The sequence below is a fragment of the Anser cygnoides genome, chromosome 6, assembly GCF_040182565.1.
Source record: "Anser cygnoides isolate HZ-2024a breed goose chromosome 6, Taihu_goose_T2T_genome, whole genome shotgun sequence".
Lineage (NCBI taxonomy): Eukaryota > Metazoa > Chordata > Aves > Anseriformes > Anatidae > Anser > Anser cygnoides.
Window position 1 is genome coordinate 28,195,082 of NC_089878.1, and position 24,896 is coordinate 28,219,977.

Here is a 24,896-nt window from a genome sequence, read left to right on the forward strand (position 1 = left end):
GCTATTTTAGTGCTAACATTTACAAGTTTATTTGCTGAAGGCAATTTTTGAAGACATTTTGTCAGTGGCCAAGTCCAGCTCCCATTGAAGTTAACTGGAAGACTCCCACTGACCTCAATAGGAAACAGCTCAGACGGTCAGGGCCGGATTCTGAGCTGCCACAGGTTGAGGATACAATTCTTAGAGTGAAATGGGTTTCAGTAAGCCCAGAAGAAGAACACCACCATAGGAAATAACAGTGTTATCCATTAATAAACATATTAGGAGATGGTACTGTGTAATTTCTCCCGCGGCTGAGCCAGCATGACAGATCTCCACCCCCACGCCACAGCTCACCTCCAGCTTTTGCCAATGAGTTGGTTTGTAGGGCTGTGCACTAATGCTTGCGCACACCAAAGCTGAGTATGAACAAAAAATTAGCAGGAAAAAAAATGCAGAGAAGGGAGGATGTTTTCCGCAAGCCAAAGTGGTGTGAAATTACAAGAATTACTCTCATCCTTACAGTCGAGCATAGACAAAAGTGCCCGGAGAATCCCAGCTTTGCTCTCGTCTTTCAGATAATTATTTTCCTCTAGTTCATCACAACTCAGAAATTTTTGTTTAATAGCTTCTAATATTGCTACCATTCTGTAGCTGTACTTCCTTCATTTGACTGCAGAAAGAGCTTAAAAAAAAATCCTTGCAGACAGTTTTTTTCTCTTTTTCTTGTTATAAAGTCTACACATGCTACAAGGGCACAGGGGATGGAAAAAGTATTTAATTAGTATTTCCAGAAATATCCTCGCCTAACCCATAATGAGGTCATGCCAGATCATAATCCTCCTCAAATACAAGAGACAAAGTGATTTCCTTTCATACGACATCCTTTTTTTGGGTGCAGCATTGACAGCTTTTCTGTGGTTTCAAAGGAAAAATAAAATCGAGTCAGTCTGAGCAGGAGAAGTCCAGAAACGCCTAATACATCTTCCTGTGAGAGGAATTTAGCAGGCTGTACCTCAGCGAAGACATGGGTGAAATTTAATACAACCAGGAAAAAGAAAAAAAAAAAAAAATCACACCAAAATCACAGCTCCGATCTACATGTGCCCAACTGAAACCCTTTGAACTGGCTGCTCAAATAATATTTCTCTTAAATCACACGGCGGCGTGTTTGGGCTACCTTTGTCTATTTCTCCTGGACACAGGAACTGACCTTGACTCCTGGGTGGACCCTGGAAATCTTGGAGCGCCACTGATGCCACCGCCTTGCCAGGGCTTGGCTCAGGCTCACACCGCAGAGCTGTGCTACCGAGGTCCCAACCCTCTCGTTGCAAGCCATCCTCCCTTGGAGCTTCCAGCAGCCACAGCACGGCTGGGTTTTGAAGACTCTCCACAAAAAAGACCGGCCCTCATGTGGTCCCTCTTGGGTATGGGGGTAGGGAGGAAAGGAGGCTTTGAGGTGAGGAAACACTGAGACCAGGGAATCTGTTCTCCTTGCAACACATTTCACCAACTTTCATTAATTGCTCCTTGTGATAAGTTCAATAGCTTGTGCAGGGCAGAAATTGTAACTTGGAAAAAAACATTGAATATCATCGGAAGATATCTATACCTGCTCACATAGTGGCTTATCCCAGTATATGTTCAACTCTACTGCTAAATTCAGGCAGGGACCAAAGCTCAGGTGGACACCCAGGTTTAGCTTGCAGCTGGCAACAGCTCATCAACTTCCTGCAGTGGTGTTAAGGGCCCAGCAAGTGCAAAGCATTTTCCCTCCTTTAATTCTCCAGGATTAAAATAAATCAAAGAGAGGACATTATCCACTTTATTTGCCTGCTTCTGCAAGCATACCCATGTGCTATTTCACTACAGAAACCACCGGGCAACGTTGATTTACCGGCCAGTCTCAGGAAGGCAGTGGTTCTCCACCCTGCTCTCCCATCCCCCGGTTCATTGTCGAGATCTTGGAACATCAAGTACAGAGTGTGAAGTAATTTAATGGCGGGGGGACTTTTCACCCTCCTTCTCTATCCCAATATGACTAAATTTATTGATTTTGGATTGCTGTAAATTATAATGTAATTATCCTGCTGCACAAGCAGCTTCCCATTCCAGAAATTAAAAAGCAATTCAGGTAAATGATCTTTAGCTATCGTGGTGCATCCCTGCAGAACTCATTAAGTTGGGGGATTAGATGGCACACCAAAACTCTTACAGGGCGGATGACATTGAAAACTACCGTGCCTGAAAATAAAGAACTTCCTCAGGAAGATAACAGGGGCAAAGCTGCTGGTGTGGCTTTTTTTTTTTTTCTTTTTCTTTCCTGACAACTTTGAAATGCTATCGACTTGTACCTCTCCTAGGATTTCTAATACTTGCTTATTGACCCTTTTTAAAAATAAACACCCTTCCTTTGAGACAGGAATGCTGTTAAGTGGGAAAATTTAAGAAATGGACATCTTCACACCACCACCCGTGGAACCTGTTATTTGATCCCGTTGGATCTCAGGTGGAAAAACAGCTCACGCACATTGGAGTCTACATGTACTGTCTGAGCAGGAAGCGGCCAAGTGGCACTGAAGAAAGCTCATCCCATATTTCTAGCTAGTTAAGGTTAAGCTTGCAGCTTTCCCTAAAGAAAGAGCTACCTAGTGGGATCTCTAAAAGATCAATAGCTGATTGTAGTCACAGAAGGTATTGCTACACATGCCTTTTGCCAGCAAAACTGTTCCCAATCCTTCCATCTCACCCAAAGGTGAAGTTTTGCCTCCGTAAAGTTTCCTGCTCCCAGTTCAATCAGTTACGGCATTTCCCACTTGCTGCCTGATGCTGCTGTGATGCTGCAAAACAGCCATCAGCAGCCTTCACACCGAAGGCAGCTACAGTCGGTGGCAGATGAAAGGATACATGCGTGTGTAGTTTGCACATCATTAAGTTCGTAAAATGCTTTGAGGATGAAATGTGCTACATAAATATAACAGGTTATTAAATTTCTTGGTGCCGTTTCCTTCATCGGACTCTGCAGTGGTCGTCGCTGGTTTGTGCCTAAACCTGCTACTGCTATTAAAAAAAAAAAAAAAGCTTTCTGGCTTTTGGCTTCCCAAGGGATTTGATCCTTGCCCCCAGCCGATGAGCCTTTCACACCTTCTCGCTGGCCCCGCACAGCTGCTGTGCAGACGCGGGGCACGGGGTTCCTGCTGGCTTCGGGCTGCACGCGTGCAGCCGCTCCCCTCATTTCCTGCACAAGCGGCAGCCACAGGACTTGAAAGCCCCCCCTTTGCTCCCACCACTCTTCCTTAACGTGGCCCTTAATTAACACTGAAGGCAGCTACCATTTTTGAGTAGGGCAGTGCAGAGCCCCAGGATATCAGCCAAATACCGCAGAGATTTATAAACTTGTCAGCATGGCCAGGCTCCCCAGAAAAGAAGCCAAAACCTTAAGTTTAAAATCTCCTACACTTCCATAAATTTCAACTTTATCTGCAAGCTCTTCTCATTATGAAAGTTTGCTAGTTCTGTTATTTTAATTCTAGTAAGTACCATGTCCTAATTTGGACATTTTTCCAGCATTCAGCTGAATTCTGGAGATATATGACATACCCCGGTAGTCTTTTCTCCTGTTAAAAACAATCTTGTCCAAACCCAAATCATAATATCTGGTCTCTATTTATACCAGCACGGGCTCCTCTCCCCCAGCTTGCCGCCCCCGCGAGCAAGCAGCGATTGCGCAACGCGCCGTGGCAGGAGCACGGGACATCACTTCACATCTCCCTTCTTTTTTGGGACGCATGCATACTTTTCGAATTTCCTAAAAGGAGAGATTATTTGGTTTTGGCCGAGCATCTGAAACCGCTCGCAGGCCACACAGAAGTTACCGAGTAAGCAGACGACATCCTCCTCTAAAATCCTTACGGACACAAACAGATTTTGAAAACATGTACTTCAACCACCTCAGCAAATCGTTTCCCCGGCGCGTTGGTGCCGTGGGCCCAGCGCCTGCCCTGCTCCCTCCTCCTCGCCCCCGCTCGCTGCGTACAGCGAGGAGGACGTTAGCGCTGGAATGAACCCTCTCCATTCCTTTTATATAGATTTAGACCGTATAATTTGATCGCGACCACAGGCAGTTTTATTGCCCTGATTTATACGGAGCCTTGCAGGGGTCCTTTCTTCCGTAAGAAAGTGAGATTCCTAGAAGCCCTCTCCCCGCTCCAGGCCTGAGGACAAGCTGTGGGACCCCCAGGGCTTCCCACACAGGCCACAGCAGGCCTGGATGCCGCCTCCCTCTCCCCTCACCACAGTGTCCGGAGGGTATGCACGCCTTTGCAGGAGGCGGCTGAAGCACTCCTCAAGTGGCCCTCTCCACATTGTAGCACTTGGGTCGTCCTGCCTGAGAGGGGACCACCATGTGAAGCCCAGGGCAAAGCACGTCACACTGTACCTACCACGGTGACACCCCAGTGACAACCCCAGCACCTCTCCCTCTCTCGCCCACTGACCCTCTCGATACTCTCCACACATTGCCAAGGAAGTTGGCAGACGGTTTCTCTGACCAAGCCATTACATTTCTGACCCAGGCAGGAGGGGATGAAAATCCAAACAGCCTTGCCACAGAGAAAAGGTAGATGTGGCTGTGGGGCCAGGCGTGTTGCTACCAACCATCTGCGTTCCCAGGGCATGTTAAGCCTGGGATCTGTGTTAGTATTCTCCGCCAGGCATCTGGCAGATATTAAATACCAGCCTCCCTAGAGAACTTGTTACCTCCTCATGCTTGACTGGGTGAATATAAGCAAGAGCCATGCTTGTATCTGCTACCTGAAGAGGCTAGATGAAGCCTATCTGAAACATGCCAAGACCTTGTATCTGTCATTACCATACCAATTTCCTGAATGGAAATCCTGCCTGTCTTTCACTTAATCTGTCCTCTATCTCACTATTTGACCGGAACATGCTGTACCAACTACAAAGACAGGCCAGTATGTGACTCAGAAATGTGATTTCCGCAACTTACCTAGAGGATTACTGCTTCAAAGAGCATCAGGTTTTGGAATAACAGTGTCAACCACCACTGATAGTCCTGACCTGTCACTGACATGCGGTGAGCTACTTTCGCACTGGGCCATGGACTTAGAGAACAGCTTCATCAAAAGTCCAGTTGTCTCAGCGTAGTAGCCTCATCATCACAACTAACACGGATGTTCTTCTTGCTTCTCTACCTTTTGTAGCCTTCTGCACCCAGCCAGCTCCTGTCAAGTTTCTATGAGCTTGTAATTCTTCCACTCCAGTATTTTCATGACTTCTCCCTTTGCTGCCAAGTTCTGCTCATGAAGATCCCACAAAATGGTGTCTTTTGGCAGAAACCCTGCTGTTACAGTTTTGCTCCTTATACCTCTGGCCAAAGGCTGGTCAAAAGCCTTCCCATCCCTCACACAGCTCAGCCATCCTCCTGCACCTCTGGTCTAGGCTATGTCTGCTGCAACATTAATCATCTTATCTAAGTAAATTCTTTTGACCATAATCCACCACAGTTTCCATAATGGACTTTAAACCTCTCTCCACTGCTCTGAGACTGCTGGGACTTTGTGGCTTACCCCATCTTGTAACAGTTCTGCAAAATTTTGAAGCAGTAATCATGTCCTCCCTAGTTATAAGCCCACAGAGCACTGATCAAATGCTGCTGACACCAACTTTTGCCTCATTAAGGAGTATGATAATTGTCTGGGAAAAGTATTTCAGAACTACCTGCAGAACTTCTACCAGAAGATTCACAAGTGGCATGGCCACCTCTGTGTATGACAAACTACTTGGCTCTTCTGTGAGCCACCACTTCATGTACACATCTGCACCCTTCGTATCTGATGAGACACTGTCCCTCCTTCCTGGTATCCACACGCACAGCATTCATGGGCCAGTTCCCTGTTCCAGCTGGCTGCCGTAGCCTTCAAATTCCCACTGTGTCTAAGCATGGTTTGGGCCACTCGTCCCGTGCCTCACAAAACACAGGGTTAAGTGAACGAAATTCAGGAGGACATTTCTATTCTGCCCTTAGGACTTAACTACTGGAGGGTTTTGAAGTTGGAAAAGAATAGTTTTTCACTTGGGTCACAGAAAGGGAGAATAAACTAAAACCATCTTTACAAGAGACATCGCAGATACTGGCAGTGAGGAAAGGCCCTTTGGGCTGATACTTAGAGAAAGCTCATTTCTATCCCTGCTCAAGTGCTACAGAGGTTAAAGACCTGCTACAACCTGCCATAAAAGGCAAAAACCACATTAATAGGAAATGTGTTCCCCTCCCCCCTTCCAAATGTATTTTTTATGAGTAAACATTTCTGTATTAAGACTTACTGTCTTCAAAGATCCCTTTTATGTCCCAAAGGTAACCATTTAAGTGATCTTATAACAGCCGTTACTTATCTTTACAATGGGCAATGCACATGAACTCAGTGTCTGAGACTTTCATTTTGCTATATATTTTTTAGTAACCACACATAAATCCGTCCTGTTTCAAGTGTCAGTGACTCTATATGGCCAAAAGATAGCCTTGGATCTTATTTCAGCTGCTAATACATTGCTTGAGTGGAATTAAAATTGAAAGAAGCACAGAGGTGTGCAAAGCTCCTTTTTTCCCTCCCAACCCCTTAAGCTTGCTCACAGAAGTGCAACATGCACAGAACTCAGGAAAAGAGATGCAAATGTTTTGTGTTTTGTTGCTGTTGTTGTTGTTTGTTTGTTTTTTTACACTTTCAGCCAGCTCATATCTATTTTAAGAGTCACTGCTCCAGCATTTGAAATACAGGACCTTGGATGTTTTAAGGCTATCTTTGTAACAGCATGCAAAGGTTCCTCGGGAGTTTTCCAAATGGCAAAAATTGCACCAGATCAAACAATAGCATTGCTGGCTCCTCTGCAGCTGATTACAGTATTAGTGTGCATGTGCACAGCAGGCTAACAGGAAAGAAAGCTGAAACTCAGCTTTTCTCTGAAACTGTCATCCCAAGTCAGTGATTTTCTTCTTCCATCACCTGGTCCCCAGAACGACACCTTTCCTAAGAGTCTAGCGACAAAGGACTTAGATAAAACAACTGTATATTGCTTGGGTCTGGGTGAAATCCTAAAGCTCTGTATGGTTTCTGTAAATTCATCTAGGTCCATCCAAAACCCTGTTCAAGTTCTTGAACCTCAGCAAACTATTTGATAAAGTTCACCCCTAGATTACGCACGTAGAAAACTCTGCTAAACTGGCAAAAAACCACTTTCTTGTTGCCATGTAAGAGATTTACGCAACTATAACATCGTGTTCTCCAACTAAGTTTGCCAGAAGAGATTGCCTGAAAATCTTTCTTACTCCAGAGCACAGAGTAACCCCTTAGAAAACGCTCAGTCTCTATGTATCCACAGTCTCTCCACTACAGACACTGAAAATGTCTTCTCTATAACAACTTAACCTCATCTTCCCTAACCCTGCAAATCTGTTTTATTGGGCCGCTTTGACAACAGCAGGTTGACACTTCAGAAATATGAACAAGGTCACCCTTGTAACGCAGCGCTCAGGGGCAGCAGCACCCACTTCACGCGGTGGGGAGGGGGGGAATGGCAGCCTCCATGCATTCTGACCTGTTAAGTGCTTCAGTATGACCAATGCAATAAACATGCTAACCAGATGCTGATTGATGGGCCTCGAGGCCCAAAGAACAACGCAAGTTCATTATATAAACAGGCGAGTGAAGGGAAGTCAAACAGCTTTCCCAAAATCATGAAGGAAGTTTGGGGCTGGATCAGGAACTGAAACTAATTTTCCCCAGGCTCAGTTCTGTGCCTTCACCGTAGGGAGCCACGAAAAAATTGGGTACCTTCACACAAGCAGTCTCTGGGAGTCGGGTCAGCTTCCCACAACACATAATAATTCCTCTCATTAAAATCGGACGTGCAAACAAATGCCTGAAGTCCTCACCTTTGTGTTTCCCTTTTTTTCCTTTAAAGTGTGGCTATAAATGCCTCACAAAGAACATCACCAGCTCTACCTGCAAACTGGCAGGAACAAGGTTTAGCTTAGCCTCAACCTAACAAAGAAGGCACTTCCACTCATTCATGCAGGACACCAGTATCATCCCGCTGAGCATGCAGAAGTGGCAGCTGCTTGGTTCTCCTGTCGCAGCTGGCCCTCCCCACAAACAGTGGCCATAAACCAAGGAGAGTCCAGGATAGAAAAACAGGTCAGATAAAGATGACAAAAAAATTAACTTGGGGAAAATTGTTTCCCAAAACTTTGGATCTAGCCCTTACCACTCTCTGCAGGGTCAGAGCATCTCACTAGGTGCAGACATATCTCTGTGCTGGTTTAAACAACCAAACTATAGTGGAAGCAGCGCGCATGGTGCCAAGGCTTATGGGCAGATATCTCCTCTATTGGATGCTTTTCAGGAATGCTCAGACACTGAGCTTTTACATCAATACAACTGAAGTTATTAAAACATCAACTTTAACTGTTTACTTAGGGATGCATCTGCTGCAAGCTGTGATTTTTTTGAAAATCTGTCACAGTCAGGAGCTGATCCACACAAGAAAAAAGAGGACAGCTTTCTGGCCCAAACAGTACCATTCAATCCCTACAAATGTTACTGTATTTTAAAGATCAGATATTAATGACAGTAAACATAAATATTTTGCTTGCAGTACTCCTGTTCTTATTTACATTTTACTTGCAATTGGAAGCATTTCCACTGGAATACATTCCTAGAAGTAGCTGGAATTCCAGAAGATAGAAAGAAGTACAAAAAAAAGGAGGAAAGCCCTACAGAACTCTCTAACAGACTGTAGAAAATGTAGAATTGATTTCAGACAAGTTTGTGTGAAATCTTTTTCATTTGTGTTTAAGTGGGATCACACACAGTGAATTTTTTTTATTTTCATTTTGGACTCAGTCAACCAAAGTGCCCAAGCCATAGCTCATTTCTTTCCACCAGAGTATGCCTGATCCCAACCCAGCATCGCTACAGGAGTCACAGAACACCCAGTGCAGGCTGCTTTGAAACACGTGCAAACTCACGAGCTTAATATAATTCTAGACCAGTTAGTATGAAATGACTATATCTACTTAATTCCTCTACGATAGAGCTAAACTTATGATCTTGGCTTGAGGTCTACTCTCTGGCATTACTGTTAAGGTCAGAGAACTCACCCTGCCAAAACAGCTTGCACAGAATTCCTGGGATCTTGATTTATTTCAAAATTTAAGGATTCTGCTGTTTCTGTGCCACTTCGTTCTGGAAAAATATTATTCATTATAGTCCCCTAATTATAAGCCTTCTTTCAAAAAAAAAGTTTTAAATTAGTAAAAAGCAATTATTGCTTCTGAACACTTTCATAGCCTTATACAATGTAAAGAAATGGTATTGACTTCTGCAAGAGGATGTTCTCAAAGGCACTATATGATGCATACATAGACGGCTTACGTTCAACTCCCCTTTGGGGAAAGAAACAACTCCATTTGGCAGACAGACATGAGAATATGAGTCATTTAACCACAATTATGTGGCGTATCAGTGAGACAGGAAGGACTTGCTAGTGGATATGGTGACCCAAGGGACCTGGGCTTAGTCCTCTCCACCACCATGGATGTCACACCTACATCACCTATGAACTTCCGAAGTCACAGAGACGACTGCTTCTTAATTTGTCTCTAAAACCATGAAACCCCTTAGAGCCACCTTGGCCTTGGAAAATTCTTCCCTGCCGCTCTGTTCCCTGTCTGCAGAATGGCAGCAATGGTTTCTCCCTGTCATAGCGGGATGTTCATACACAAGAGGCTGAAGGCAGTATCGAGGCTGACAAAGGTAAGAGAAGAGTTCACAGAACCTGAGCTCCCAGACAGCATAGTTCATGTTCTCTTATTAAAAAAAAAAAAAAAAAACGGTGCAGAGGAACGTGGAGAAATGGTGTGCTCTGCACCACGCTCACCAGCACAAGAAGCCATGAAAACAGACTGCCTGTTTTCGTTGGCTGCAGTTTAAGGAGGAGACAAGAAATACCAAGTCCTCCTTTCACTCCGAGGTGTGTGGCTGTCTTCTCAAGGCCATGCAGAAATTCTTTAGGAAGTGCCGGGAATACAAGCCCCGTTTCTTGGTACTGGTATTGGATACACAGCATTTCTAAGAACATTTTTCTCTGCCATTCGTCTGACCTCGGGAGCAGTCCCACTGCTCCACAGAGGCAGCCGTGGAACACTCTGCCAAACCCTATCAATTATTTAGCGTCAAAAGGAAGACTTAATCTGTGTGATAAAAGAATGGATTTTATCTAAGGCTTGTTCTCCTTAAAGTGATTTACACAACTGGACTCTCTAGTTGCTTCCCTTAGCATAATTATTTACTTCTGCATTAATAGCCTTCCTCCACTTGGGTTATTTTTAGGAGCCTTTTGTAGCCTTTAGAATTTACTGGTTTTTCCTTGGCTGCTTAGTAGGGATTTTAAATTGCCCATCCCTCTGAACAGGCAGGTGAAATACTAGTCTTGTCAGTGCTGGTGTGAAGCCGCAGCAGGTCTGGGGAAGCTGCTCCCCCAGCTCGGGAGGATACCTGGGGGCTGAGTTTGACTCCGACTTGAGAAGCCTTGGGGTGAGATTTCAGTTCAGAGCTGGCAGCCAGGGCTCTCAGCCTGCTCATCTGGCTGCGGGCTGATGAACGTGAATGATGACCTTTAAAACATTAATCTCCTTCCACCTTGGTTCCTGGTTTTAATGTCACTCTGCACAATTTTGGCCAAGTCACAAAGACTTGAATTTGCCCCATCTAACATTAGCTACCTTAAATCAGGCATGAAGTCCTTCAGGAATAAAAGCACCCATCTGCACAATGTGATTTACGCCCCCCCTACTGCAAAGGGACACCTAAATGCAAACTAAACACCTAAAATTTAGCCAGCCAACCTCAGACAAAACAATTCCCATTCCCAGTCCCCCATGATTGTGGCAGGTTCAAATGCCATGGTTAATGGATGGTGTTGGGAGAATTAATTTACAAAACCTGTGCAAATTCTCAGGTAAAAAGCTGACACACAAGCTAAAAATACAAACTATGGCAATACACTGGCAGCACAGAAGAGACAGTCCAGGGGAAAGCATCACCATAAATATAATCCATTATCACCACCGATTTTCTTACTTGACTAAATATGAGCAATCTACAAATAGGTAAGTTTAGCATTGGTTAAAAAGGTTATATTTAGGTGCCCTCTGAGTGGCACTTTACTGAAGTCTAAACTGTATCCACGGGAAAGGTGATATATCAGCACTTGCCAGAATAAGCTTTTGAAGCTTACAAAGTAACAGAAAAGCAGAAGCTATTATTATGATGACTGCTGTTAATGATGACGATAATACACTCAAAAAATACAAAGGTCTTTCAGGTGGTACTTAGTGGTAGGGATCACCAGTGCCAGAACCAGCCTGTGAAGAATACCTTTTTCTATTTTAAACCCATAAAAGCTTTTGGAGCTGGTGTGCAATCCTGCAACGTGGTTAGGGGCAAGATTAAATCGCTCTGTCTTCAAAATACTTTGGCATCTGTAATGGGCTGAAACAGTAGGAATCTCTGGTATGACAATTTGGGGGAGCTGCATACAATCGATAAATGCTGGCTGATATTATGAAATTACTATATCAAGTGCTTGGGTGATATGACACAAGCATCTTCTGTGAGGGCTATGTGATGTGAACCACAAAGCCTGCAAACATTAATGGTTATCCACTCTGAGGCTGACAGAGCTGGCTACCACACAGAGAAACCCTGCGTAGGGTCTCAGGAAAGGGGTTTCCCCCATGAGGAAAAACAAACAAACAAACAAACAAACAAAAACACCACCTCAACAACAAGTGGCCAAGTAGCGGGACTCCAACCACCTGATGAAGTGAAGGGTTGCCCAAAAAAGAATGTTGCTGACTGAAACCCAGAGTTGAAAGCCTTGGATGAGGGAGAGAGATCAGGCAGAAGATGTGGTTTTGTGGCACAGTTTATGGCAATTTTAATTATTAAAATTCTGTCACATGTAGCTGAAATAATTAACCACCTCCTCCCACAGTGTTCTCCACGATGCCTGTACAACACATATTGTTATTTGAACATAAAAAAGGTGCTTCATGGGTTCCACTTCATCCACCTCTGTGTGGATTCATCTGAACTACCCCAAGGAGCAGGTTTCAAGCAACCAACGTAATACAAAGCTTTCAGCTAGTCACAGCCCTTGATATCCTGTGACCGAGGGACAGAATCGGCCTTGCATGAGTACGAGCATCTCTGGCTTCCCAGAGGGAAACCAGTGGGTACACAGGAGAGACCCGTAGACAATCTGGTCAGCCGGGGGGCCTATGGTGACAAAGAAGCCCACTTTAAGACCCGATGGAATCACATTTAAGACTGACAGAGGCGTTCAGGGAAGAAATACAATTTTTGATTGCTAGCACTCTTACATCAGTGTTGTGCTGAAGCCCTACCCAAGGTGGGGGGCCACTGAGCTACATGCAGAAGATGCTTAATAGAGACAGTGGCTGGCAGGAGAATTTTGCAACCTAAATTACAGGATTTTCCCATCATTCTGTTTTGACCACTTGCTCCCTTCCCTCCTGCAGCCAACCCAGACATTTTTAAGTTGTATACAGCAAAGCAATATACAGCAGGGGAGCTAAGAATGTGCTTGCACTGGTTATATCCCCTTTTCTGGAAAATGTGAACGACCAAAGGAAAAATGTACTTTGGAGAATATCCCTGCCCCTCCAGGGTGGATGGAGGAGATGACTTAATAGGGGCTGTTCTCCTAATTTGTCTGAGTCTCAGGCCACACGAACTATATATTTTTCAGTGCAGTGAGGTCTGCTGGGATGCTGGCATTTCCTCCTCCTCATTTACATGGTCTTCCCATAATCCAGCGCTGAGACAGGCTGAACTGCACAAGGACGCCCTGCCAACACCACTTGGGGCTTGCTTACAGAAGACCTCTGGAGAGCGATGGGAGGTGCTCCCTGCCCTTCTTCTCTGCCTATGAAAGGGCTGAGTGTGCTACTTCTGCAGCACTGAGCATTCCCGCCAGCCCATAAATCAAGTGACCAAACTCCATCCCAATCTCTGATCCACTGCAAAAAAGCCCAACGCTCTGCCCTTACAGCACACGCGGGGCAAAGAGCTGTATTTCATCAAGCGAATCCTTAATATCAGGGGAGAGTCGTTACCTCCTGGAAGAAAGCGTAGCCAGAGTCTTACTGGTTCTGAAGCTTGGTTTCCCCATGTTTACACCAAATGACTTGTTGAACTTCATTATATACAAAGTATTTCCATAGATCAGAGGCAGGGAGACCTGTGCAGCTAACATAAAATAAATTACCACCCTGTGATAAATGGTTCTATTAGCAATCCAGATTGTTAAACTCAGATACAACAGGATGAAGGGAGCACTGCCCCATTCATTCTCCCTGCGGCAGATACTGAGTTGTAAATAGGTTATTTTGTGTGTAAATAACACATTAAAACTCAGCATTAGCTGTGTCTTTTGATAGAGAGGAAATTGTTCCAAATAAATAATCTCGGACAGGAATGTAAAATAAGCCAGATTTAATAGTGCATGCCTGCTGCAGCCGTGTTAAACATGACTAAAATGATAAACCCCAGAATATACTAATAGTAAACTATGCTCTGACATCAAAGTAATGAGGCTGTATTTTTACCCAGCTTTAGAAATGCTAAAATTAGTCTTGACAGAGCCAGACATCAGAAAAATGTTTCAAACATAAACACCATCAATTTGGGAACTTGGTGTTTGTGTCATGCTGAGGGTGGGGTGGAGAGGAAAAGGTGCATTCTGGGTCTTGTTAAAGTCAGGCAGTTAGCATTTAGGAGAATTTGTATTTAATTTTTATTACAAGATGAGAAACCCATCTTCCTAAATATCTCTGCCTTTGAAAGAGTAGCTCATTTAAATTTCTTCTGCAGCCACACGCCTGGGCTTCCTTGTGCATGCTCATGCGGAGGCTACTGCAGTGCTAACCTGGAGGACCCAACCTGGTCTCACTCACATGCTGCTCTGCTCCAAAATCTTTTTCCTCTTTGAAGCAATTCACACTTTTGCACCCAGGAAATGGGTTTTCTAAACATGAAGTTACCCTTCCAGAACTGGAGGCACCAGAAGTGGGAGGGCCTTTTATAGATTTGACTATCTATAGCTCCTAAATATTATCATTACACCAGCTTCCATCTCTGTCACACATATACACATGTATCTATTGAAAAAGAAAAGAGGAACTTTGACTCCTTGGCCAGCATGATTTATGGAAAATTAGGAGAGACTTCCTTTATGTCCTTTCTATAAGGCTAGTTTCAGAACATCTGATCAATGAGTTACTATAAAAAAAAGTCAGAGAAGATCTCTAAAACAGCAGCTTTAGGACACTAAAAATACAAGACACATTGTTCACACAAAAGGACTCTTTCCCACTGACAGCATCAACAATGCTGATCTCTTTTCCTAGAGCTATAACTTAATCTGTTCAAGGCTGCAAACATTTGGGACAAAAATCCAAAGCAAGAGAACTAGCAATTGAGACTGGACATATTATTACATTACAATAATATAGTTTAAATAATAATATAATAAAAAAAAGCTATTCTTCAATTATTTAAGTAATACTCAAGTTTATTGCTTCAATTACCTTAATTGTAAAGAAACCCTTATGAATCTATTCATTTCTACAAGGGAAAAAGAAAACCCTGTGATCACAGAAACACGCTATGTTGGCACTCCATCTGTGTGACTCAGTAGAATAAAGGAGAAATGTGTTGCAAATTACGTCTGCTTGGCTCCAGAGAGCAGCTTGGTGATCTGCAGCATGAGCTGAGCTTTGCTGCCACTTTCTCACATGCTAGTACAAAGAGTAAAACCTCTACAATAAATAAAATCAAGAGTTCGTGTTGGATGAGAATAAAGACGTGCGTATGGCCCCAAAGCAGGGTGGGGAGCTTGGCGGCCCTCCCTTTAAAGCCTGTCTGCTGCTGTTCCCTCCTTGAGCTGAACAACGTAATTAATCTCCATGCCTCATTTGCTTTCTTCTGTAAGAATATGAGCATAAATATGTATATTCCTGGCCTGTTATGAGTAATTACACTAGTTTAGCGAAGCAAATGTTATATTAGTATGAATACTATGTAACTACAACCTTGCCACGCTACCCAGCCTTTTTATTATCTGCTACATCACACCTTGCAGTTAACTGATGTTAGAAGAAGACTTTGTATTAATTTCTCTACTTACAAGCACACGCGCAGCACTGTGCCCTTGCAGGAGCAAGTATTACTTCTGGCCAGAGTTCAGAGAAGAGCCCTGAACCACAACACCGCTTGCATTACCTGCGGAGCCCCGGCGCCTGTAGCCCATCACCAGCTCCTTCACTGCTGGCCACTTCACGTCATTTATTAGCACTTCTCTTCCCAGCATGATACAGATTTCGCTCTTTACATCTCATTACACAATGCTTTCATCATGCTTCTCCTGACATCTTCAAACAATCCTCTGCTCACTTCTCCACTTCCTCTTAATAAAAGAGGAAATATTGAGCCCGTAAATCATTCTTTCCAAAGGCGAGAGCACACTGCTAACGCGACGTATAAAGCTGGACGCATAAAAGCCAGCCCAGACCCTGGGGGTACCAAAAGGGCCCACGGACACCCCAGCCTGGGGGGACCCTGATTTCCGTCACATCTCTGGAAACACGGAGGCTGCTTCCTCGGTGGAGGCACTCCCAGGGTACGTGCCAGGTGGGGAGAAGGTGTTTATTAGCAACAGCATGTATGTGGGCTTTGAATTTTAGCACATGCTTGGACTTCATTGGCACCTATCAAACCTTTGAACCTGCCAGTCACTTAGATGATGCCGAGAGTGGGCTGCCTCTGGTTTCTACAGCGTCACTTCTTTAACAGGGATCAAAGTCTGCAGGGGGTGGCAAACTTCAGTGTGTCGACATTTCTGCCTTTCCCCTATTTCTACAGCCCAGCAAGCTCTACTTTCTGTCACTCTGCATAGCGCTCATGAGGAAGGTAGCTCAAAACCCACTCAATAGTATGAAATTGTGACTTTCCAACCAATTCTGTGCAAGACATTTTCTAGGTCTTTTTAAGAAAAACTTTCCCTTTGGCTATGAAAGTTTATCAAAGTCATGAACTAATCTGCTAGAATATGTTCTAGCAGCTGCTTCCTTATTCCGTACATTGGAATCTTCCCAGGCCAAAATGAAAATGAGAACTGGGTAACCAAGGTGTTGAAAGAAGGGATAGATAAAGCAGATTTAAGCAATTTGGGCCAGGATCTATCTTCCCAGCTCTGCCAACAAAAAAACACAAACTCTCCAGACGAGCTGTGTAAGAGACAGAGGAGCCTGCAGAGGAATCGTCCGGCTCTCCAGGGTGGTGAGAAACCACTGAGTGGTGAAGGAAGGGGTGGAGAAGGGTTCATTTTGGGGTAGAATCTGGCTAGCAATACGTTATATTTTAAACAACAAAAAAGCTTTCTGCAAAGTTTACACAGCTGGGATGTCCCTTGTCACATCTGAGCTGTGCAGCCCCTTCTAAGTTTGTCTCCTCACACCCTGCCCAGAAGGGACGCCCTGTCCCGGTCCCCAGCGAGAGCTGCGCGGTGCCTCCCTGGTGGGCACAGCCTCACTCACAGCTGGAGCCACCACAAAGGGCCCTGGCTCCACCCTGGAGAACCGCCAGCCCCATGCACGTGTATCAGTGAGGGATGCACTTTTTGGGGTGGTATGCTGCCTGTTCCACATGGGCAGGTGGGAGGAGGGAGGAGGAGGGAACAATGTGCCTGCACGCCCCTCCCCCCCCCCCCCCACACCGATGTTACACCCACCAAAACTGACCCTGCTCCCATGCATGAAAGCATCCTGATGGACTAGCAGGACCACAACCTCACCAAAAATACTGATAAAAACAGAAGTCAAGACCCCAACTGTTTCTGATGTAACTGCACAGACGGAATGGTCTTTATCTCCGTGAACCACCTTGGATGGACTATCCCAAATTCCTCCCCAACCACAAAATCCCAGCAGTGACAGCCGAAGACGACGCAGTCTGTTTAGCTCATTAGCAGGATCGCAGCTGGCGCATGACACTGTCCCCGACCGTGATAACAGGGCCAGCCATGTTTTAACCCCTCCGTGGAGGAGCGGCTGGCACCGTGCAGCGTTGGTCCACTGGAGGCCCGTGGCGATGTGCCGCCTCAGCTCTCCGATGGGCACATCTCACCTCCCGGCCTCTCCCCAGCCCCGGGCCAGTTCATGAGGACTGGCGGTGACTTGTCACGGTGCGGTGACGTTCAGACACCACGCGGTGACACAGCTTCCCACTCCTGTGACCTCCGGCGGCCGAGAACCCCAATAAACTCAGTGTTCACAGGAGGACAGATGCCACCGCGCTTATTAAATTCTTACAGTCTAATGAAAAACACCCCTGCTGCTTTCAAAGTGTGGAAAACATAAAGTACCTCCTTGTGCCACTGCTGCTCCTGCAGCTGCTAAAGGAGTGGGTTTCTTCCCCGTCTCTGTAAAGCCATTCCCCTCCAGAACCGCACCTTTTCCTTCTTTTTTCCCGGCAGCAGCTGAAGCAGAAGTTTCCATCTTAGGCGTGCATCTTCCAGCTCAGAAACCCTACAAGACATAAAACAAAACCAGATTCTGGTCACTCACAATAACAGGCAAAATCAGCTCCACAAGCAAGCAGCCAGTGCTTCGGCAGAGCTCAAAAAGTAAACTGTGAGCAGCAAAGATGTGCTGGGTTTCTGACTGCAGAGACACAGCCAGTACAGCAATTACGAGGCAGAAAGGACACAGCCCTGCAAAGGTGGCTTCAGGAAGCTGAAGGCCTAAAAGGATCAGGACCAAAACACTTTTTAGCCTCTCTTAGACTTGGGCTGTGTAACAAAGCAGATGGGTCCAAAGGGCTTTGCAGGACTGAGGGACAGGTAAGATGCAGAAATTCAGTATGTATAAAACTGATTTCTCCATCCTGTACATGACCTAGTCCACCATAAAAAAAAAAAAAAAAAAAGTCAGCCAAAAACTTTCCAGTACTGGTAACAGATAAAAGCACATTTTAGTTGTTTTTGTTTGTTTATTTTCCCAGTTTGTGCTTGTTCTGTATGCCAGTGCTGACCCTGTGCCCTGCTCAGCCCTTTTCAGCGGTGAGTACGGGTAAGCCACAGCGGGTCTGTAGGAGGTGAGGAGCGGTGAGGACGAACATCAACCGATTCCCCTCCTCCCAAGGAAATTCTTCTCTCCTGACCAGACCTATGGGAAAATCAGCTGCAGCTTTACCCCCGTTACAAATAGCAAAGCAAGTGTTGGTGAAAGCTCCACAAAACAGAAGATATCAAAGCACAAACATTTTTTTAAAAGCTTATGGCTATGAAAAAACACAGCTCCCAACCTGCTGCTGGCTTCATCATTTGTCCTTTGTCACAAATTTACCTTGTCTCCCTAAAGAAAATATATGCACGCTGCAAATTTCACATAAAAATGGGGTTTCTATTAAATAAGCAGGCTCGCTTCATTTCTGACAGCAAACACTTTCATTTCCCCTATTTTAACTTGTTTTATTTCAAATGTCTCCAGGTGACTCCTGTTTTCACAGAACCCGCAGTTACCTGGCACTCCCAGCCTCAGGCTGGTCCGGGGAAAACCCACGGCTAATTCCTCCTTTCCCTTCTATTTTTCATGTGGATCTACAATTTTTCAGATGCAAATTTTTCAGCTCCTGAGATACTCGGGAGCATTCTAGCTATTTTCCTCACACGAGTTAACTGGATCAGCCAAAAGATGCCTGGGAAACCAGAGAGCTCCTTCTGTGTGCAGACAGCTTTCCTGCCATTGTATCAACTCAAACCTCCCTCCCTCTAACCTGGAGGACTGACCGACTCCTGAGCATCCCAGGTCAAAAAGTTAACACTGCTAAAAACTTCTAAACATGTAAAAGTTCTAGGAACTCCTGATCTCTAACTTTTGCAGTTAGCTGTCTATGACCCCGGTGCAAGCACTTCATTTTGTGGTTGCTTTCTTTTTTTTTCCTTCCCCCCCTGTCTGTCGTAGTGTTTTTCAGGCAGTTCTCATCCTGTAACTTCAGGATGGACAAGCAGAAAGCCCAGCCCCTCTTCCCCACTGTGTGATGAGCTGCAGCGGCTGCTCAGCCCTACAGCATTGGAAAATCGCATTGGAAAGGACGAGACCCACAATCACAGGCTTCAGCGATGCTCCAGCAAACGCCGAGGTGGCCCCTGAGGTCCTGTCCCAGCGCGTGCGGGGCTCGGTGGCAAACACAGGACAGGTTCTTGGGGCCAGGGCGTTTAATCCAGAAATCAGGTTGGGTTACAGACCGTGTATGAAAAAAGCACACTCAAACTGGAGGAGTATTTGACCTCGGTCTGACAGCCTGGGCTTCTGTTCGCTAAGCAAATAAACCTCGGAGGCTACGTGATGAGCCCCCCACCTGTTTCTCCTTAGTCCCTCCTTTCAAGGCTTGGCACCCGTGTTTGAAACCAGACGCTCGCCCTCGCACCCCCGGGGCTGCCCTGACCCTCGCGGGAGGTGTCCTCGGGGGGCCACGGGCTGCAAAACCCCACAGCCACGGGAGGGGAGGGGACAGGCTGGAAACAGAAATCGCTCGCCTGCGAAGCATGCAGATTAGAGCCATGTTTTCTTTCCCAGAGTGGTGCCTGACGTGAGATCTCTAAATCCCTGCCATAGACACCTCAGTAGGGACCCATTTTTTCAGATGTGTCTTTTACCCAACCAAAATCTGACAAGAGATCAGGCCCATATTAGAAAATCTGGCCTTTGTAGCTGTATGCTCTCCTTTCAAATGAGTTAGGAATTAAAAAAATAAAAATAAAAATTCAAGTGATTCAAATAAATGTTTGTATTAAACAGGTAAATCCTCAAATACTGGATTAGGGGGAAAAAAAAAGGAATGCAACGACTCTAATCGTAGAGGATTTAGGATAATAAGTCTGTAATTATTTTTGCTGTGTAAAGGTGCTTGGGGAAGAGCTGGCTGGAGGCTCCAACTACGGGAGCTTTTCCCAAGGCAGCAGTGACCAAAAGCAGCTCTCCTCCAACAGCCACCCATGTCCAGGAGGACACGAGCATCCTCCCAGCCGGATCCTGCCCTGCTCAGCACCTCCACCCACAGACCAGGAGCGAGGGAGCTCCAACACCGCTGCCACCTCCCACCTCCCGAGGCTCCACGGGTGACGGCTGAGACGGAGCGGCCACCAACCCCCTGCATCAGCCGCGTGTGACCAGGACACAGCGATGGAGCTCTGGAGATTTAGGTCCCTGTCCCGCCTCTGCTACCATCCCCTCTGTGTCTCTGGGCAAAAAGCTTAACCTCTCTCACAGCTGGTTTCCACGGCCATAAAATAGGAAATAGCACTTTGCAAATATGGCAAAGTGCTTTGAGATCCTCGGAGGCACAAGGTTATGGAAGTATTTTTATTACCGGTACGAGAAGATATATTGATGGAGGCAGTCAATCCACACCATCCAGGAGCACTACGTTCATTTTTTAAGCAATGCATAGTTTGCTTTCTGTTCAATGCTAAACTTTTTTTGCTGCTCTGTGCCACACAGAATTTATAAATTCAATGACAGATTAATCTTAGCAGTGAGCCATTTGGCATGAAAAAGGGTTTCACAGGGAGCTTGCTTTTTCCTGTAAAGAGCATGCATTTAGGAGTGACTATACAGAGAAAGACCCTGTGCACTTATTCAAGCACAAGTCCCTGCCCTCCATCATTACTCAGAATTAGAAACCCAAAATGGATTACTCAGATTGTTCCTAAGGTTTGTAGCTTTCTCTGCAGGAGGAGGGTTGGGTAATTGATTTTGACACTAATACCAGCACTATTCATATGCCCTGTAATATAATTCTGCAGCGACACTAAAAAGGCAGCCATCTGAGATCCGAACAAGGAAAGTGCTATATGATTTGCCCTAGACAACCCCAGCTATTTTAACAGCTGCGTTGTATATTAAAAGGGAGAAATCCCAATAGAATTAAAAACAACAAAGTCACATTTGCCTTTGAGGGAAAACAAGAAGCCATAAACTTTCCTAATAAAACAATCCCTCCTGCTAAGTGCTTGAGGAATGGTCAAAAGAGCCGTCCCAAAATGCCTGTGTCTTTTGGAGGGCATCAGCCTGAAAAGGACTGCCAGCAACCTCGGGAATGAACAGATACTCATCAGACATACCACCTGCACACCCTTTTCTTGAAAAGACATTTTCTTCTTCAGGATTTCTCTTTCATCTGGAAACCCCTTTCTCCTCCCCTGGACGGAACAGAAAGCAGACATTTCCTCCAGCAGGCTGATCTGTCAAACACGAATCACCACTCTTGGCCATCCCTCCCTAAATATTCAGTACCAGCTTTGGGGTGACCCTCACTGGCACCCACTGGAGGACAGGGTCGGGGAGCGCCTGCTGCTGACAGCAGCACCACGTCCACCACGGCACGGCCGGCTCCTGGTGTGGGCGATGGGAGCTGGGACAGCCCTCGTGGGGTCCTGCCCAGGTTTGTCCTCACGCACCCACAGGTTCTGCCCCACTGCCCCCCACGCTGATGCAACGCAGCTTCTGGCAGCTTTCCCTGGCGTGCCGTGCCATTTTAGTTGGTACAAGCAAAGAGATGCTCCCGCCATCTCTTCTTTTGCAGTGGACAGTGTCATACAGCTAAAATCTTCTGGATACACGATCTGCTTATGAAATTCAACGTGAGCCAACTGTTTTGAACACTGGCTTAATACAGAGGCTGCTGTGATCCTTTTCAGTCTCCCAGGGTTTGAGGCAAATTATGTTCTCAGTTACACAGAAGTAGCAGCAGTTAACCCAGTGAAGTCATAGGCTCTACACCAGAGCAAAACTTGACCCCTCTGTTTTCTTTTATATCAGCAACAGCTTCACATTACGAAAGAAAGTTTTCTCTGTCCACATGCCGCTACTAAACGTCGGGACTATCCAAACACGCCGTCTGTTGCTGAAGGATCTACAAGTGTTTATGGAATATCAGTCTCAGGTAAAAACAGCATACATATTACTGCAGAACTAACCACTTTTGGGGTCCTCCTGACACCAGGTTTCCAATCTTGACGTTTATTAGGAATGGCCTCCTTGGGCCAAGCTCAGGGGGTTGGTAACACATGGAAATTAGTGCTGTATGCTGGGGTGTGCACACGTAGAGCAATAGCTGCCTGCCTGGAGGCCCCTGATGCCCCTTCCAAGCTTGACAAAGCTTTGTGGGGAGTCCCAACCTCCTCCTGGGAGATGCTGTGGGGAGGGAGGACAGGAAGCAAAGATGACCCCATGCTGACAGAAGTGGTGTTACGAGGGCACAGAGCAGCTCAGGGCTTCTTCTCTCTTTCTACCTCCTTCCCCAGCTCCTACTTTTAGAGGGAACAATACCGGGATGCCGAAGGGAGGAAGGAGGGAGCTGTGCTGGCTTTCAGCAGAGGGGATAGAGGGACAAACAAGTTCTGCCCACCCTCCTCCAAACATAAAGCTAAAACTGGGCAGAAACCTGGGGGTTCATAAGGCTTCACCAAATGGTTCCAGCCCGTGGCAAAAATACTATCACTCCAAAAAGTGGAAAAAGAAAATAAAAGAGACAAAAAAAAACAACAAAAAACAAACACCAGGAGAGTTGGCAACACTGCAATAGTTATACAGCCTCTGGAATGTACAAAGACTGAAATCAGAGACTTAGCATCTCTTTTGAACTTCAAAAACAACAAGTCTCTTCAAATCACTCTGTTAATTGGCTTTAAATTAGAGTTCTAAGTTTAATGAACAAATCTTACGCATACGGCATGAAACGGATACGCTTCTAGATTAACTTCCTGATCAACACCATCTGCCTTTTCCATATGGCAACAACAAACCAAAAGCATGGGGAAGAAGCCTCTCTTGCCTTGCTGTGAGGGGTCAAAGTGCAGCCGGGACTGCCTGGTGCTTGGCAGCATTTCTCTGTAACACAATAACCTCAGAATATCACCTCCAATCAATTCCAGAACAGCCGGGGATATTCCAGGCACCAGCGGGCACAACTCTGCCCAGAGAGGTGGGAAAAAAAAAAAAAAAAAAAAGGAGGCAAAGTATGGAAAAATGCACAATGGGAAGGAAGCTTGAGAGAGAAAGGGATGTTTGCACGGATGACTGGTTGGATGTGGAAAGAGTAGGGGGTTCCTGAAGATGGAGAAGAGCATGGGAGACAGAGAAGCAGCATGAATAAAGGGAAGGAATGATGACCTTAGAGACTAGAGCAGATAAGACTTTACTGAAGAATAATGAGTGAATATTGAGAATATGAGTGACAGGCACGAAGCAGGCAAATCATGTGCAGAAAGACAGAAAAGAGTGGCATGGAAAAGAAGAAAGACTACGAACAGAGCTGGTACCATAGGAGATGAATACGCATAGCCCTGCTGGGGCAGTGGAGGTCATGGCATGGTGTCTAGCATGGAAGGAAGGCATAACACAGAGGGGAGGGAGGCAGAAAATACTCAGATAACTTGCAAGGAAGCAAAACGAAGAAATAGAAGAGTATCTTATGAAAGAAATATACCCTGCAAACAGCTCTGATGAATGCAGCCTTCCAGTGTGCTCCATCATCCTTAGGAGCTGGAGTAACTTAGACGCAAGGATATACTCACTGCCTCCCACGGTGCCAGGCATATGATGGGAAACACTTTGAGATGCACCTGAGAAAGAGCCCCAACTGCTGCCCTCCTTGCACCGACCACAACAGCCTTCCACTTCTATCAGACAAGGCCAGTGGAGTTACCGGGGGTGGTCAGAAACTATCACCACCTGCAAGGTCTTTAGGAGTCTGGCTACCTCCTCCAGAGCTAGCATTCGCCAGCTGGATGCTCTTCAGAGGCTTTCCAGAAGGTACCAAACACCAAGTGGTCCCTGGGCAGCAAGGGTGCAAAGCAGGTGTCTGCACAACAGCACCCAGCGCCCTAAGTCCTGTGTGGGGCTGGCAGATGTGGCACAGGACCTACAGGAGCCTTGTGCTTTTCAGGAATGACAGCCAGAGGCCAGGTTATCCAGGGACGCTCCAGGGTGCCAGATGCGAACAGACAGGCCACAGAATTAAAACATAAATGTTCTTTCCCTTTCTAAAGACCATTTACTTTATGGGCTGTGGTTACTGGATAGGAGGTGGCACTGAAGAAAGGAACTCAAACCTTCTTTGGGTTTAGCCTGCTGATTTGGTGTTTTTCATGAACACTAATGTCACTTTAATGTTGCCGCTTCCTTACAAATAAGACCAATTTATAAAGTATCAGATAAACTTGAATCATTTCCCCACTTCAAGTAGGTTTTCAAGTTGCCAACCTTGGAGCCTTGAACAGAAATTATCTTTCAGGTGCTGGGTTAAAAACAATTACAATACATCATCAAAACATACAAGCAGACATAAAAGCTCAAAGCCAGACACAGATTCGGCACTGGTCCATGCTGAGACATGCAGGCTGGGGTCCATGACTTTCCTCTCTCTCTCAGAAGTTATCTTTGTTTCTCACTTTGGAAGAGCTGAGAAGATGGAGGAGTGGGGGCTGGAGGGAAGAGCCTTTTGTGGTGGGTCAGGAAAACAAAGTCATGCTTGTACTTTTTCAAAGCCAGTCCTACGTGTCTTATCATGAGAAATGTTTTATTATGCGAATTCCAACATGCGAAAACCGTCAAAGAAGATAATCAAGACACTCCTGCATTCAGACTTTGTGTTAACTTGCTGCAGAAATATGGGAGGATGCCACCAGGTAAACAAAAATTGCTCAAAAGTGATGCGTCACCATTAGAACTGGTTCATGAATCTTCACTT

At 45.6% G+C, this 24,896-nt stretch overlaps 1 protein-coding gene across 7 annotated transcripts in view; it reads right to left on the reverse strand.

Annotated features, from left to right (window-relative positions):
- GLI2 (GLI family zinc finger 2) overlaps positions 1–24,896 on the reverse strand; it is a 186,551-nt gene that overhangs the window by 118,926 nt on the left and 42,729 nt on the right. For 3 of the 7 annotated variants that reach the window (XM_048072194.2, XM_066999039.1, XM_048072195.2), the window contains exon 2: positions 17,593–17,668. In XM_048072194.2, coding sequence (XP_047928151.2) covers positions 17,593–17,638 — 46 coding nt within the window. In that variant the 5' untranslated portion in view covers positions 17,639–17,668. Of the gene's footprint in view, positions 1–17,505; positions 17,669–24,896 lie in introns of those variants that run through there. The other 4 variants (XM_048072188.2, XM_066999038.1, XM_048072190.2 and 1 more) reach the window with 2 other exon arrangements.